The sequence below is a fragment of the Vipera ursinii genome (assembly GCF_947247035.1).
Source record: "Vipera ursinii genome assembly, chromosome: 1".
In the NCBI taxonomy this organism is placed as follows: Eukaryota; Metazoa; Chordata; class Lepidosauria; order Squamata; family Viperidae; genus Vipera; species Vipera ursinii.
Window position 1 is genome coordinate 31,157,368 of NC_139512.1, and position 15,698 is coordinate 31,173,065.

Here is a 15,698-nt window from a genome sequence, read left to right on the forward strand (position 1 = left end):
AGAAAGTATTAATATTTCTTAATGATCCATGACAGGCAGATAAAGATTTTTAGAAGATATAAACATCTCTCTGAAATTTTTGGAATGGAAGACAAGTAATTTTAAATGAGAATTAAACAATCAGCAATGATAAAATCTTCCATCTAAATGTCTACGCTTAATACCTTACATATGTATAATTATTTTTCAAAAGCCACATGTTCCTGAAAAAAAAACCCTCAGAACACATATCTTCATTCCTCTGGATCTTATGACAATACTATTTACAGTCACCAGCAATTCATAAAATTATAAGATATATTCGTTGAAAAGGACTGTGTTGATTTGCTTTCTCTTCCATGTAATGAGCTTTTAGGCACCTGCATTACTCCTTAGTATTCTTTTTTTTCAGCTAATCATACCTAACTCCTTGATTTTTTTATTCATTTCTCATAGAGCTTGGTTTCCAAGCAATAATAATAATAATAATAATAATAATAATAATAATAATAATAATAATAATAATAATAATAATAATAATAATAATAATGTTGGAAGGGACCTTGGAGGTCATCTAGTCCAACCCCCTGCTCAGGCAGGAAATACCATTTCAGGCAAATGGCTGTCCAGTCTCTTCTTAAAAACCTCCAGTGTTGGAGCATTCACCACCTCTGGAGGTAGGTTGTTCCACTCGTTAATTGTTCTGTGAGGAAGTTTCGCCTTAGTTCTAGGTTGCTTCTCTCCTTGACTAGTTTCCATCCGTTGCTTCTTGTCCTGCTTTCAGGTGCTTTGGAGAATAGCTTGACTCCCTCTTCTTTGTGGTAGCCCCTGAGATATTGGAACACTGCTATCATGTCACCCCTCACCCTTCTCTTCATTAAACTACACATACCCAATTCCAGCAACCGTTCCCTATATGTTTTAGCCTCCAGCCCCCTAATCATCTTTGTTGCTCTTCTCTGTACCCTTTCTAGAGTCTCGACATCTTTTTTACATCGTGGTGACCAAAACTGGATGCAGTATTCCAGGTGTGGCCTTACCAAAGCATTGTAAAGTGGTATTAGTACTTCACTTGATCTTGATTCTATCCCTCTGTTAATGCAGCCTAGCACTGTGTTGGCTTTTTTGGCAGCTGCAGCACACTGCTGGCTCATATTGAAGTGATTGTCTACTAAGACTCCGAGATCCCTCTCACAGTTACTACTATTCAGCAAGGTACCACCTATACTATACCCATGCATTTGATTTTTCCTGCCTAAATGTACTGTAGAACCTTACTTTTTTCACCATTGAATTTCATTTTGTTAGATAGTGCCCAGTGTTCGAGTCTGTCCAGATCCTTCTGTATCTTAAGCCTATCTTCTGGAGTATTGGCTATTCCTGCCAGCTTGGTGTCGTCTGCAAATTTGATGAGTTCCCCATGTATCCCCTCATCCAAATCATTAATGAAGATATTGAAGAGCACTGGGCCCAGAACAGAGCCCTGGGGCACCCCACTACACACTTCCTTCCATGTAGATGTGGTTCCATTGAGGACCACACGCTGAGTACGGCCTGTCAGCCAGCTACATTGTTTCTCAGCCTGGTAAGTTTTCTCTCAACCTATTCTAGTTTCTCCATATCCCTTTAAAGGGGGGGGAGACATATGGCCTGACCAAAGAAATATTACTTCCTGTAATTTAGATGTAATACTTCTGTTAAAGCAGAACAAGACTGCATTGAACATTTTAGCAGCTGCATAATTCCACCTGTTCAACCAGTACTACAGATCTTTCTCACACTCTTCAATTTCTAGTATTTAATTTTGAAAAATGCTAAGGTAATATAATTGTCTACTTAAAAACAGAACATTAATGGCTTCTTCCAAATGAGATTTTGTTTTCTACAGAACCTAATTTTATTATCATAGTACTTTAACCCTTCCTTCCTTCCTTCCTTCCTTCCTTCCTTCCTTCCTTCCTTCCTTCCTTCCTTCCTTCTTTCCTTTTCATTTAGTAAAATGAATATATTTAGAACATTAATGGCTATAATTTGACTTCAGCCACTTGCAAATCCTGTTAATTTACATAGGTATTCAACTGTAAATGAATCAGGCATCAAAATAACTTGAATAAACATTATGGAAAAAATATGCATACTAGCCTTTCCACAGAATTCCCAGTCCTGCATTATTTCAAACAGATCAGTGCCAGAAAACTACAAGTAGCCTACTGGACTTAGTCACACATACTAAGATGTAAAATGTGATTGGAGAGCCTAAATTTAAAAGGGTTTAAGAGAATTTAAAAGGACTTGTTTAATTGTTCAAAGGCCAGCTAGTTTACCAGCTTGAACTAAAGAGCTCTTATGCTATCAACTAGTCTCTAGATAGGTTTGGGGAAATTTTATGTTCTATATTTGTCGCCTTTAAAACAGAACAGAAACAGAAATAATGTTTCTCTATGCAGCATGACAATTACAGCTAGTCCTCAACGTATGACCACAATAGAGCCCAAAAATTCTGTTGCTAAGTGAGATACTTGTTAAGTGAGTTTTGCACCATTTTACAACCTTTCTTGCCACAGTTGTTAAGTGAACCATACTGTTGTTAAGTTTGTAACATAGTTGTTGAGTAAATCTGGTTTCTCCATTGACTTTGCTTGTCAGACGGTTACCAAAGATGATCACATGACTCTGGGACTTTGCAACTGTCATAAATATGAACCAGTTACCAAGCATCTGTATTTTGATTGTGTGACCATGGGAATGTTGCAATGGTCATGAGTATGAGTAATGTTTATAAGTCATTTTTTTCAGTGCCATTGTAACTTCAAAGGGTCACTAAATGATGGTTGTAAGTCGAGGATTACTTGTATAATAGTAGCATACTGAATTATATTATAATCTAGCAAAGGGAATCTATGCATAATTTACAGCAGGATTATTGTTGGCATTTATTAGGAATGATATCCGTTCTTAGAACAGGACTGCATCTGTAGCAAATCAGCTGTTTGCCAGTTTGGATAGCTCCAATCACTTATTCAATGTAAAGGCCCAATTCTAGCTGCAGTAGTGCTATCAGTGCTGATTGGAGTGATAATTTGCTGTGAGTGTGTTCAGGGCTGTGTGCAGAAACATTAATAAAAAGAGAATGTGATAGTGGGTGAAGAATTCATACAACTTGCTTATTTTAAATTTATGTTGGAGTGACAGAATATACAGTAGGTAAAGGTAAAGTTTCCCCCGCACATGTGTGCTAGTCGTTTCCGACTCTAGGGGCCGGTGCTCATCTCCATTTCAAAGCCAAAGAGCAGCGCTTGTCCGAGGATGTCTCCGGGGTTATGTGGCCAGCATGACTAGACGCCAAAGGCGCACGGAACACTGTTACCTTCCCACCGTAGTGGTCCCTATTTTTCTACTTGCATTTTTACGTGCTTTCGAACTGCTAGGTTGGCAGAAGCTGGGACGAGTAACAGGTGCGCTCACTCTGTTACTTGGCACTCGGGATTCGACCTGCCAAACTGCCGACCTTCTGATCGACAGAATATATATTAGTGTAATTATTATAAGTTAAATTATAAAATACCGATTTGGGGAATTCCCGGACACACGATAGAAGGTGTATCTATGGGAGTGAGTTTGGATATGTTTTCCTATAAGGAATTACTTAGATTGGAAGGGAATAATTGGCAACTTAAATCATTAGATGAGTTAAAACAAGAAAACATAAGTTACTCTTGGTTCCAATACACCCAACTGAAAGCTAGGTGGAAGCTGGATCAGAAGGTTGGCATTACAATTACAGATGAAAACTTAGTAAAACAAATTAGAGATTTAAATCATGCACATATAAAGAGGATATATAATGTTTTAATTGAATTGGACTCAGAAACGGAATTAGTTAAAGATTGTATGATAAAGTGGGCACAAAACATACAGGAACCAATTCCGTTGGATATTTGGGAGGTAATCTGGGTCAGAAATGTTAAATTTACTCAGGCTCAAAATTTAAGAGAAAATTTTTATAAAATGTTTTATAGATGGCATTTGGATCCCAAAAAGTTGTCTTAACATGTATCCTAACCTACAGTCTAAATGCTGGAGATGTGGTAGTTTAGATGCTACTTATTTTCATATGTGGTGGACTTGCAGAAATATAAAAGCTTTTTGGATTAAAATTTGGTGGAACATTCAAAAGATTTTTAAGAGAAAGATAAAGTTTTCTCCACAATTTTCTCCAACAATTGTATTGTTGTAGATTGTGATACTAAAGAAATCAATTTGATGTTGAACTTGATAACAGCAGCACGGTTACTGGTGGGACAATATTGGAAGAAGGATAGTTTGCCTACTATAGAAGAATGGGTACAAAATGGATGGAGTCTATTTAGGATAAGTATAGGGTTGGGAAGTATTATGTAGTATTTGAATAACTCTTTTTTCCTTTTTTTTCTTTTTCTTTTTCTCTTTCTATCTTGGGTTTTTTTTCCCTTTTTTTTGTTTTTAATATATATTTAATACTATTAAGGTTTGTTTTATCCTATATAAGCTAGAGAGTGTTTCTTTTTTTATTTTAGTTTTTTATATATATTTAATATTGCTAAGGTTTGTTTTATCCTATATAAGCTAGAGAGTGATGGATTTTAGAATTTATAGTTGTTAGTATATGGTTGTTTATGTTTGCTTTTTATATATATATACCTTGTATTTAGCTCTGGGAAGTCGGGGGGGAGGGGGGGAGGGGGGGAGGGAGGGGGGGGGAGGAGGGGAGGGGGGGACGTAGGGGGGGAGGAGGGAGGGGGAAGGGGGGTTTTTTAAAGGAAAATTGTATCTTAAAACTTTTCAATAAAAAAAAAAGAAGAATGGGTACTTAAGGTATCGAATCTTGCAGAAATGTCTAAGATTTCTGCTTATTTGAAGGATCATTCGCAAGAAAGATATATTTCAGTTTGGAGGAGATGGATAGATTATATTCAGAATAAATATGGGACTAAAAAGTTCCATTTAGCTTATGAGTAGATTTTAGATTGTTATTAATTTTAGTATTAGTATTGATTATATTTTTGTTTAAGTTATTATTATGTTTTTAATAATTTGAATGTATCAATGTTAAAGGGGAGTTAAAGCACATTATTAATTTGGTTAATTTTATAATGGATAATTTTAGTTAGAATATGATTATTATATCTATGACCCTGTATTCAGCTCTGGGAAGTGGGGGGGAGGGGGGTGGTTTGGGGCGGGTGGGTTTTGGGGATATGTATTGTAAAAAATTGTTTTGTAAAACTCTTTAATAAAAAAAAGTGTTGTGACATTTCAGTTCCAGAAGTTCAGTTCTGTTATAAAAAGTGACTGAGTGAAAATTTAACATTGTTTTAACATCTGTACCTATCTAATGCAAGTACAAAAATCAATTGTCATCTAATGAGATCCAGGATTTTCAAGAATTCTAACACAATGCTTTTCTATATTAAAAGACACACCTGAAGCTTTACAGGTACTTAATCTCACCTGTGAATCACTCATTTTGAAGGTGGATTCTCTTCTTTGTCTGTTCTCTATATCTTGCTGAAGCTGGAAATAAACATGCAACCTTTAATGCTTAGTTGTATGTCATCAACAGTGAAGGGAGTATGAACTAAAGAAACAGTCCTGGGAAGAAGCCTCAGAAATCCATGTATCTTAGGGACTTAGATGGCAGCAGAGTTCCACTGACAGTGTTTGGACAAAATGGCAGCAGAGCACTGCGAAAGTCAGCCTAGAAGGGGTGGGGGTGATGGTGAGAATGGTATCATGCCACAAGTGGCATAACTGGCCTCCAAGGAGAATGGTGGATTGGATTGTGAAGGATACTGAGATGCCCTCCGCTTCTCAGATTCAATGATGGCTTTTCCAGGATCATCATTTGCCAGTATGGATGCCCCACCTCAGCAGGCTGAGATGGCATTGGCAGGAGACCCTTCACCACACAAAAACAAGAGGCTTTCAATATTTCTAAGATGTGACTCCCCCAGTTAACTGCCTTGCAATCAACAACATGTGGGACAAAGGTTCTGCAGTTTAGATGAAGCTAGCCTTAAACAAATCTGTCATATCCCCCCATCTTGGCATCGCTCCTGACTTATACTGATGGCAAAAGAATACCTGTGGCTCAAGTTTTGTTGTAGAGAATACTGTTCTTGTTCCAACCTCAAAGACTATCATGCTTCATGTCTCCCCACTTACTTCAGAAGAATGTGTAATACAATGTACATTCAGCACTCTCTGGGCCAGCAGCTTTACATGTTTACATGTACATACTATGCTCTCCTGCCTATCACTCTGCCCATAGTCTGGAGTTTGATCCTGATAGGGCTCAAAGTTGACTCAACCTTCCATCTTTCCGAAGTTGGTAAAATGAGGATCCAGATTGTTGGGGGCAATATGCAAATAATGCCAACATTGTAAGCCACCCAGAGAGTGCTGCAAAGCACTATGGAGTTGTATATAAGTCTAAATGCTATTGCTATCATATTCTATTCTACTGTCCCTCACTTTTGCCATCAGCAACTGTGTGCAAGTGCACACACAATGCTTGCTTAATATCAACTCTTCCTGCTGGGAATTTGACGTATAAATACAGTCATCTGTCTTTTCATTTTCAAAGCTGGGAGTTTCATCACCTTCTATCTTTCCCTGGTGTACTTTGGATGAGAATTACTTTCCCTTTAAAAAGGGTCAACCATCTAAATTTACTTTTTTTAAAAAAGGTATTTTTTCATTACCTTAAGCAACCTTGCAGCTTCCCCTTTCATTTCTGAATCATTGCATCATATGTAAGTGATAATAAGTGATGGTACAGCATTTTTGCTAGGATACTCTTGCAGAGCATACAGAGCAAGAAAAAATGGCTGCCCCATTACCCAATCAATATTAATTTTGTCTTTAACTTTAAGGGGCTAAGAAAGGCATAATAACTGTGTCAAAGGCTCCAAAGGTTTATAGATTGTTACCTATAACTAAAACATGCAATATACTATAAACTCTTTCATTTTGAGTCTTACCTTTTTGTTAAAATATTCATCTTCTATGCAGTATTCATACACTGGAGAAGATCCTTGTGGCCTAGGTCTTATACTTTCAGTTGTCACTTCACTGATCTATAGAAATGGAGAAACACCATTAGCTTTTCCCTTATTTCCTGAATCACACACAAAAACATTTGGAATTTTAATCTTATGTCCTAGGAAGGCTATCAGTGCAGAAAGGATAAGCTTGGAAATTGTTAAATCATTTCTCTTTAGTGGAGTGTAAAAACTAAAAGAGTTTCATATAAGAATTATGGCAGAGAAGCCACATTTAAAAGTGTCATACAATTCTTAATTAGGGGTCTTTTGCTGTCATGTAAATTTCATGGACTTAAAAAATGATTATCTATTGTGAAAAACAAAGTGGTGGATTATACTATTATTCAATTTGATCCAGCAGGATATTGAATAATGCCAAATTCTTATTAAATTAGCCAAATGGATATAATATAATTAGTCCTCACTTAATTATGGTAATTGGGACTGGAATTTCCATTGCTAAGTGAGTGCTTATAAAGCATAATGTGACTTAATGACAGAAATTCTGGCACTTCCCAATGTCATCATTAAGTGAATCACCATGGTTCATTAAGCAAAAACATCATATAGCTTCCATTTATGATTTCCTGCCAGGTTTCCCATTAACCTGCTTATAGGAAGTTGTCAAAGAAGGTTGCAAATAGCGATCATATGATTGTAGGATGTTGTGACGTTGTAATGTGAGCTAGGGGCTCATTGTGATTGCATGACTACAGGGATACTGCAACCAGCATAAATATGAGAACTGGTCATAAGTACTATTTGCCCACCACCCTTGTTAAGTTCAAACAGTTGCTGAACAAGTGATCATTAAATGTATCTTATATCTTCTTTAGATACTCTGCTAATATGTGTCATGGATTTTTTTTGTTTTAGAAGGATTTAGTTTAGCGTAGTGGACCTACCTCAGCTAAGCCTATCAAGAACTCTTGAAACAGGCATTGTCTCAAAAGGAACTTTTATTAGGGGCTAGTGACAGTAGGGAATCAAGGCAGGATCTGAGGGAAAAACCCACCAAGCAATATATTAAAAGGAACGTTCAATACTCCTCCCTCCAGAGTCTCAGTGTTCATTTGAATCCCAGCCAATCCACAGGTGGCATCGTGTTTTGGTAACTGGTCTTTTTGGTGGCCTCTTCAAGGTCTTTCTCACCTTCAATTTCCACTTGCTCCAAGCACAAACTGTCTCCCAGATAAGGGAGACACATTCCATCCCCTGGGGCGGGGGAAGACAACCTTGGCTCTTTTATGACTCCTGGACTTCAATTCCTATAAAAGAGCCAAGGTTGCCTACCCCTGCCCTGGGGGAAGGGCATCCTGCAGACAGTGTGAAGCAATCCCCAAAGCTCCCCACTCCCAACAGAATGGCAGGCCACAAAGAAAGGCTACAGAAAAAGGGAAAATAAAATATATTTCTTTGACATATAGTTTAACTTGTGACTGAAGTTGTTCAGGTTCAAGCTAATAAAAACTTGATAATGATTTCTGAATATTCAATTAATGAATATTATTGTGTTAAAATCAGATGTAAATCATAACTCATTAAAACAGTTATAATAATGGTATAATTGAATATGCTTAACTGTATATTTAATGTTTACTAGCGTTAAACATTTGTTTCAAACAAATAACTTAATCTTTGTTTTAAATATCTGTTCTGGGCCAGGTTGAGCAGAGGCTTTCAAGAAAACATTTTGATTAAATTCAGGAAGAAGAATGGTTTAATTTGGCCTGTTATTTGATTAGATGAAGTTTGATTTCCTGCTGTGAAGTTCTATTGTAAAGGAAATGAAGCTTTACAATTCCAAATTAAAACTAATAGAGCAATCTGGATTACTTACAGAATCATCTTCTGCATCGGCCTCACCATCTGCCTCTGTATCTTCAGGTCTCAGCTGTCTACCTGATGCTGGAATTATTTAAAAAAAGCATCAAAACTGTTCCATCCATCATAGCGGTGAAAAAAAGTATAGCTGGATATAAAATTAAAATTTAAGTTTTATTGCTCATCTAGTAGTAGCTATTAGAATATCTAGTTCTGCCCTCCAATGGATATTTAATGGATATGCATTAATGATTTCTCATTTCTCATTTAAAATCAATAGTTCATGGCACATAAATTTATTTATTTTATTACATTTATTACATTTATATTACTGAATTCCTTGTTCAAAATTTGGGCAAAAAATGATGACTTGCATTTTCCATAAGAAGCATGTAAGGATTGTTTCCAAAAATTAACAATAGACCAAGTTTATTTTTTAAAAAATCATCCTGCTGTTTCCTGTTTTGTTTCCTATCTGTTCATTATGAATGAGATGTATAAGAAACAATCATGGTTAAGTCTAGTACAGTATAGTGAAAACTATATGTTAAAACAAACTGAATTCATTCTGCAACCTGAGACTCTATACTTGATTGTGGCAGGATATAAATAAAATAACTAAATAAATATTGTATTTTTGATTATATTTTTGCATTTTGCACAATTTATTCTAGTTCTACTACTCATAGTAAGCAGTGAGGAATATGCAAGTCACTGAAGCCCCATCTTTCTTTATTAATAGACAGCCAGTTTGGTTCAGTGGTTAAGCCGCTAGGCTAGAAATCAAGAAACTAGAAGGTCTAGGCCTGCCAACAAAGGAGAGTACTTGTGGCTCAGGCTTGAAATGAGGGTTGGTGCTCTCTGAGCTTGTTGTTTTCTTGCAGACATTTCATTATCCAAACTAGGTAACATTATCAGTCCTAGAAGGAGTGGGGTTTGTTCTCTGTTTATATTCTAGTGGTTTGCTCTGTCAGTTTTGGTGGGCGTGGCCTTAGAGATTCTTTGGACTGTTTACTGTTGGCTTGTTTGGCATTCCTTGATTAAGATATTGTTTACCTGATTGTTCATCTAATGTTAATCCTGGAGTTAATCTATTCTCATCTGAATACTGATTGCTGGTGGTGGGGAAGTCACCACATACATACATAGAAGCACCCACAGACACAATGCAAGAAAAGAGCAGAAATGAATTTGTCTGTATGTCTATCTGTCTCTCTACACACACACACACACACACACACACACACACACACACACACACACACACACACTATTACACCAAATAAAATGTAGACACCTCCTATGACAACAGCTGGTGCTGCAGCTCGAAAGAATTCCAGAAGGCATGCTCTGCATGTTTTCTCTACGTATGTTGTGGGTTTTTTTAATCTCTGAGAGATGAACAAACAAACATAAAAATGAGATAAAATTGAATGCCTAAAGCTTGATATACCATTTTGCTTCTTAAAATTCTTCAAAACCAAAGGAGGAAATAACACTGATTTACCTCAGACAAAAGATAAGCATGAATGAACCAATCAGCTTTGTTTCAGCTTTTTAAAAAAGCTCCAGTTTCTCTCTTTGAAACTATGCTTTATAGTCTTATGATGCTAAAATATTCTGATCTGTCTTTACTCCTACACTTTTCTTGCAAAATTATTCCTTTGTTTTGAAAGCAGTCCAGTGGCCACTGGGAACAGTTACAGTGACTAATTCCATCATATTTGTGAAAAAGAAGCTGAAACAAAACACCAGTTGTGAAAGATTTATGAAAGAATAAAAACTACTAATCTAATGAAAAATAGCCTAGAGATTTTTGTCCAAATCTTAACTTAAGTAGTAAAATGTTCAAACTGGGATTGTTTGACTTCTGATTTTCAAAAGCTTGTTATTGTACTTCGAAAACCAGGCTGTTAGTAAATGTCTAAATGCTTGATTACTCATTTTGAGGGGAATTTCAACTGCCAGGATATTTAGTATCTTTACAGATTTGCAGATCTTGTTTGCTGTAGGTTGTATAAGTCCACTTTAGTATTTGCCTGGCATTTGCAACTACAAAGCTATACTTGTCTTGACCCAGATTTTTCTCTCTCTACAACCTACAACAGAGGACTTCAACCCCTAAAAGTTCAACCTAAAAACTTGTTGAAGCTAATGTTAACTTAATCAAATCATAATGGCCTTTCTCTTTATAATTCTTTAAGATCTTGAAGCATAGATCGAAATTGTGCCTGATTATTCTGATCAACTAATACCGTACTGTTGCATTATATTATAGTCATTAGGAGAATGGAGTTGTTCACCCAAGTTTTAGGTAATCAGGATGGTTATTTAATTTTACATTAATGTTTGATATTATTCATTGGAAATTTTCTATTACAAATCTTGTAAACAGCTCTTACAACCAGGCATAGCCCTGAGTCTCCGGAGAAGGGCGGGATATAAATGGAATTAAAATAAATAAATAAATAAAATATGGGGAAATAATTTCAAAATCCTCACTTCTGAACCTAAATATCTATCATCCAGGATCAAGGAAACTATATAAAAAGACATTTTGGCTAAATGGTACACCCACTCAATGCAGTGGGGCACAGATAAAAACTGCAATATATAACTGACTACATAATTGCCTCTTCCTGTTAGTTGGCATGAAGAAGCCAAATTCCACACTTAGTATAGCACCTTCCAGAGTCAGAATGTATGAACTGTTGTAAGTCAAGGACTACCTGTACTACACAAAGGAGGATATGACATAATGTCATACAGACTTAAACACCGAATGACGTTAAACATTTCCACTTATTGACAGAACCAAAAAACATACTATAAAACACAGTATATGACAGTGTTCATACACTAGTCTAACACTTGACAAACTGCATTAATGAAATTTCAGTTTCCATATTTTGTCCTTCAGTTTCCTCTCCATTCATGATTTTTTTTCGTTGTATGTCTTGGACGCATGAAACAATTGAATATTTACAAGCTTTGTCATGCAAGGGAGATGAGTTAACTTGCCTAAATCAAATACTGTAGACACACTAGACACTTAGGCAAATTCGCACTAGACACATTTTTGTTACTTCATGAGTAATTTAAGTGCTGGGGGTTTTTTTGTGCAGATATGCAGCATCTCTGAAATAGATATTGAAATAGGACTCTGTTTTGCCAATGCTGTTGTTCCTTCCACTGGGTATTAAATAAAAGTTGACAAAAACTCCATCCTAGAGTACAGTCTTGCCAAAGATGGAGTGACTGCACATCCTGAAAGGAACTTTTCTTGGTCTATTCTGATTTTATCTTCCTCAACATTCCTTTGAAGCTTCTCCTTAACCTAGCCTTTCATATTATTTTCCTGTTAAGCTCATCTCCAAAGACAGTTGACCTCAGTCCAGCAATTTTGATTTCACACTTGCTTCCAATTACGGTATTCTTCCTAATCCTAAAGAGTGCTTTTAATCTAAGTATTTGTCTGCTAGATGTTGTTAGCTAAACTGAAGGAAACCTTGACAGGATTCAAGGAATCAGTTTGAAGTCTAGTCATAAAAGATTGACAGCTAAGGAGTCAGTATGAAGTTGATGCTATTATTGATACAGTAATGTTTCTGATTAAGGGATGAGGTGGCTCAGTGGGTTAGGCCGCTAAGCTTGTCAATCAGATGGTCGGCAGTTTGGCGGGTTGAATCCCAAGTGCCGCGTAACAGAGTGAGCGCCTGTTACTGCCAACCTAGCAGTTTGAAAGCACGTAAAAATGCAAGTAGAAAAATAGGGACCACTACGGTGGGAAGGTAACAGTGTTCCGTGCGCCTTTGGCATCTAGTCATGCCGGCCACATAACCACGGAGACATCCTCGGACAAGCGCTGGCTCTTCGGCTCTGAAACGGAGATGAGCACCGACCCCTAGAGTTGGAAACGACTAGCACGCAAGTGCGGGGGAAACTTTACTTAATGTTTCTGAACAAGCTACTGTGTAGAATTCACAATAACAATTCATTGTTCTCAAAAATCTTACATGTATAGCAACAAAAACTAAGCTTTGCTTAAATCAAATGTATTTCTAGGGCTATTGAGGCCCTGTTTCTACAATCAGGAACATATGTGCTTAATTTACAGGGGGGAAAAAGTTGTTCAAATTCAAACCCATCTGAAAGAAAACATACATTTTTGTTTTCTAATCCTATAATGTTATAGCAATAACTCTTTTTTAGAACCTACTGTTTGAAGAAATTAATTTTGAAATAATTTTAGAACAAATATCATTGTTAGGCAACATCTTTCCCAGCTCACCCTAACTGGCCTGTCTTGTCACTTTAAGACTTTAATTGTTAAAATAGTTATTTAATTTTTTCATAGTTTCCTTTTGTTTTGGTAAGGTTAAAGTTTGTATGGTTAGAAAAAAGAGGAAAAAATAAAGATATTAGAATCTAAACAGTTATTGAAAAGAATATTAAGCTTTCTGATAAACAATTCACACAGATAATGCAAAAGAATGTGTGCCTATCCAGAATTGCATGTTTCATTATCTTTCTTAATAAAAAGTTAATGAAACAATTTTTAGTGATTGAGGTTCTACCTCAGATATGTCAAACATCCGGCCCCCCATGTAGCCCGAGGATCCGCCCTGGAGACAGCAAGGGACTGCCCCCGCTGCCTTGGCCCTGCCTCCTGGGCACATGCCCAGGAGGAGACGAGCTGCACGGCCTGGAGTCCGGGGTGAAAGGGAAGTGCTCAGAGTGCGGCCCTGAAGTTGTAAATGGGTGCCGCGCCTGTCACCAGCAACTCCATGGCCCACCTGGCCTCTCAGCCCACAAGCGCTTCCCTTTCACCTGGGTTGCCAGGCCTTGTGGTTCACCGCCTGCTGTGTGTGCGCTGGCCTTGCCTACCCGGCCATGCCCCTCCCGGCCCTTCCAGGATAACCACGATGAGGATGCGGCCTGCAGTGAAAGCGAATTTGACACCATGTTCTACCTCAACCCCATCCCATGCTGGTAAATCAGACTGGCCAGGTCTCCTTGGGCAGCCATTTTGTGCACATAAAATCCTCTCAAAATTGCCACTATGCCCATCAACCTTGGACAGAGAGACATCCAGCAGCCCACATTCCCTATTAGTGGTCCCACCCTCAGAAATGAATCAAGCTAATTTTAAAAAGGAGCTTGGTGTTAGCAGGTTTGGCATGTGGAGAAGGATGAGCAGAAAAAGGAAGAGAAGCAAAGCAAAGTGGTGATTCAAAGACAGCCAAGAAACAAGATAACCAGTTGTGTCCGGCAATATAGCTGAAAGGCCAAGAAGGCTGGTAAGTCCTGAGGACAGGAATGTTTCTCAGAGCCCAGCAGGCTGGCAGAACCAGGCAAAGGAGCTCAAGGCTGCGATGTAAAGGGCTGCACCAAGCATTGATAATTCTCAACCCAGCCTCCAGCCTTGCAAATGACCATACTGTACTAAAATGAGATAGCTGCATATTTTTGAGCATGAAAATTAGTTGAAACTGTCTGGAAGTTTCTTGCCATTTTCTTAATATAAACTGACAGTCTTTTAAAATTTAAAATGAGCCATAAATAGGGTGCATCATGGTGGAACAAAGATACTCTGGAAGTACAAACAGTATATCTCTGACAAGATAGCATTTGGTTTGGTAATTTCTGATTAAATATTGTTTAGCTTTTGTTAATTTTTTAAAAACTCCAGATGCCTACCAGATGGTAAAATCTGGTACAATCAGTGGTGGGATTCAGTCAGTTCGCACCAGTTCGGTAGAACTGGTAGCTAATTTTTTGTTGCCTTTGGCCCAGAATGGACATATGGAAGCAGCATCCACAGAGAACCCATTGTTCACATATTTGAATCCCACCACTGGGTACAATCCAGGTAATTATCCCATCACGTGCTCATTGTCCAATAGAATAAAACCAGATTTATTTCTTAGTGAACAGTGAGACAAAGAATTATGTGCCCAGAGAATTCCCAATACATTGCCACAGGAAAATGTAAAACTGAAGATAGCCCTATCCCAGGGGTCAGCAACCTGAAACAGTGAAAGAGCCACTCGGAACCGGTTCCCTCACAAAAGGAAAAACTGGCAGCCGCAAAAAATGTGTGCACATGCACGTACATGCGCGCATGCGCAGAACAGGGTTTGACTGAAGAGTGGAGCCAAGGCAAGATATGCACCTACCCTGCATATTTGAATTGATTGGTTGAACTTTTTTAGTCCCACTTTTTTTTGGGGGGGGGGACTGCACATGGCAGAGGACTGGGAGCCACAGGAGACGGCTGACAGAGCCGCAGGTTGCAGACCTGTGCCCTATCCACATCCAACTAGCTCCAATCAAATAAACTAAAGTTAGGTATAACTTCAGAAAACTGGCAACATTGTTGATTAGGAAATGAAGAAAGAATAAGAGAAGGAAAATTCAGTCTAGTTCATGTTTCTAACCCTCTGATTGATATGATGTTAACTTTCTAGCCTTTTGTAAAGTAAGAATTCCAGCTGTTATGAGAATGACTGTTATCTTGTTTCAGTAAAGTTATCTTGTTTCAGTAATTGTACTGGTCAGAACCTTTCTGTATATGCATCTTTTACTGAATCGGGTGTTACTTTCTTTTTAATTGATGCCAAGCAATTCAGGGAAAAATGCATACTTCTGGCTTTGCTGATTAGGGATGATGAATGCTGCACCAGGTTGGGGAACAATACTTATTTATTTATTTATTTATTTATTTTATTACATTTATATACCGCCCTTTCCCGAAGGACTCAGGGCGGTTTACAGGGTGATTAAAAAACCAAGATACAAAAGTTAAAA

General features: G+C 37.6%; 1 protein-coding gene across 1 annotated transcript in view; it reads right to left on the minus strand.

Annotated features, from left to right (window-relative positions):
* The window catches only part of AHNAK2 (AHNAK nucleoprotein 2), a 64,992-nt gene that overhangs the window by 26,789 nt on the left and 22,505 nt on the right, over positions 1–15,698 (minus strand). The window contains exons 2-4 of the mRNA XM_083353168.1: positions 8,905–8,972; positions 7,002–7,097; positions 5,470–5,532 (exon numbers count right to left, since the gene is read on the minus strand). Of these exons, the coding sequence (XP_083209294.1) occupies positions 5,470–5,484 (15 nt within the window). The 5' untranslated portion in view covers positions 5,485–5,532; positions 7,002–7,097; positions 8,905–8,972. The remainder of the gene's footprint in view (positions 1–5,469; positions 5,533–7,001; positions 7,098–8,904; positions 8,973–15,698) is intronic.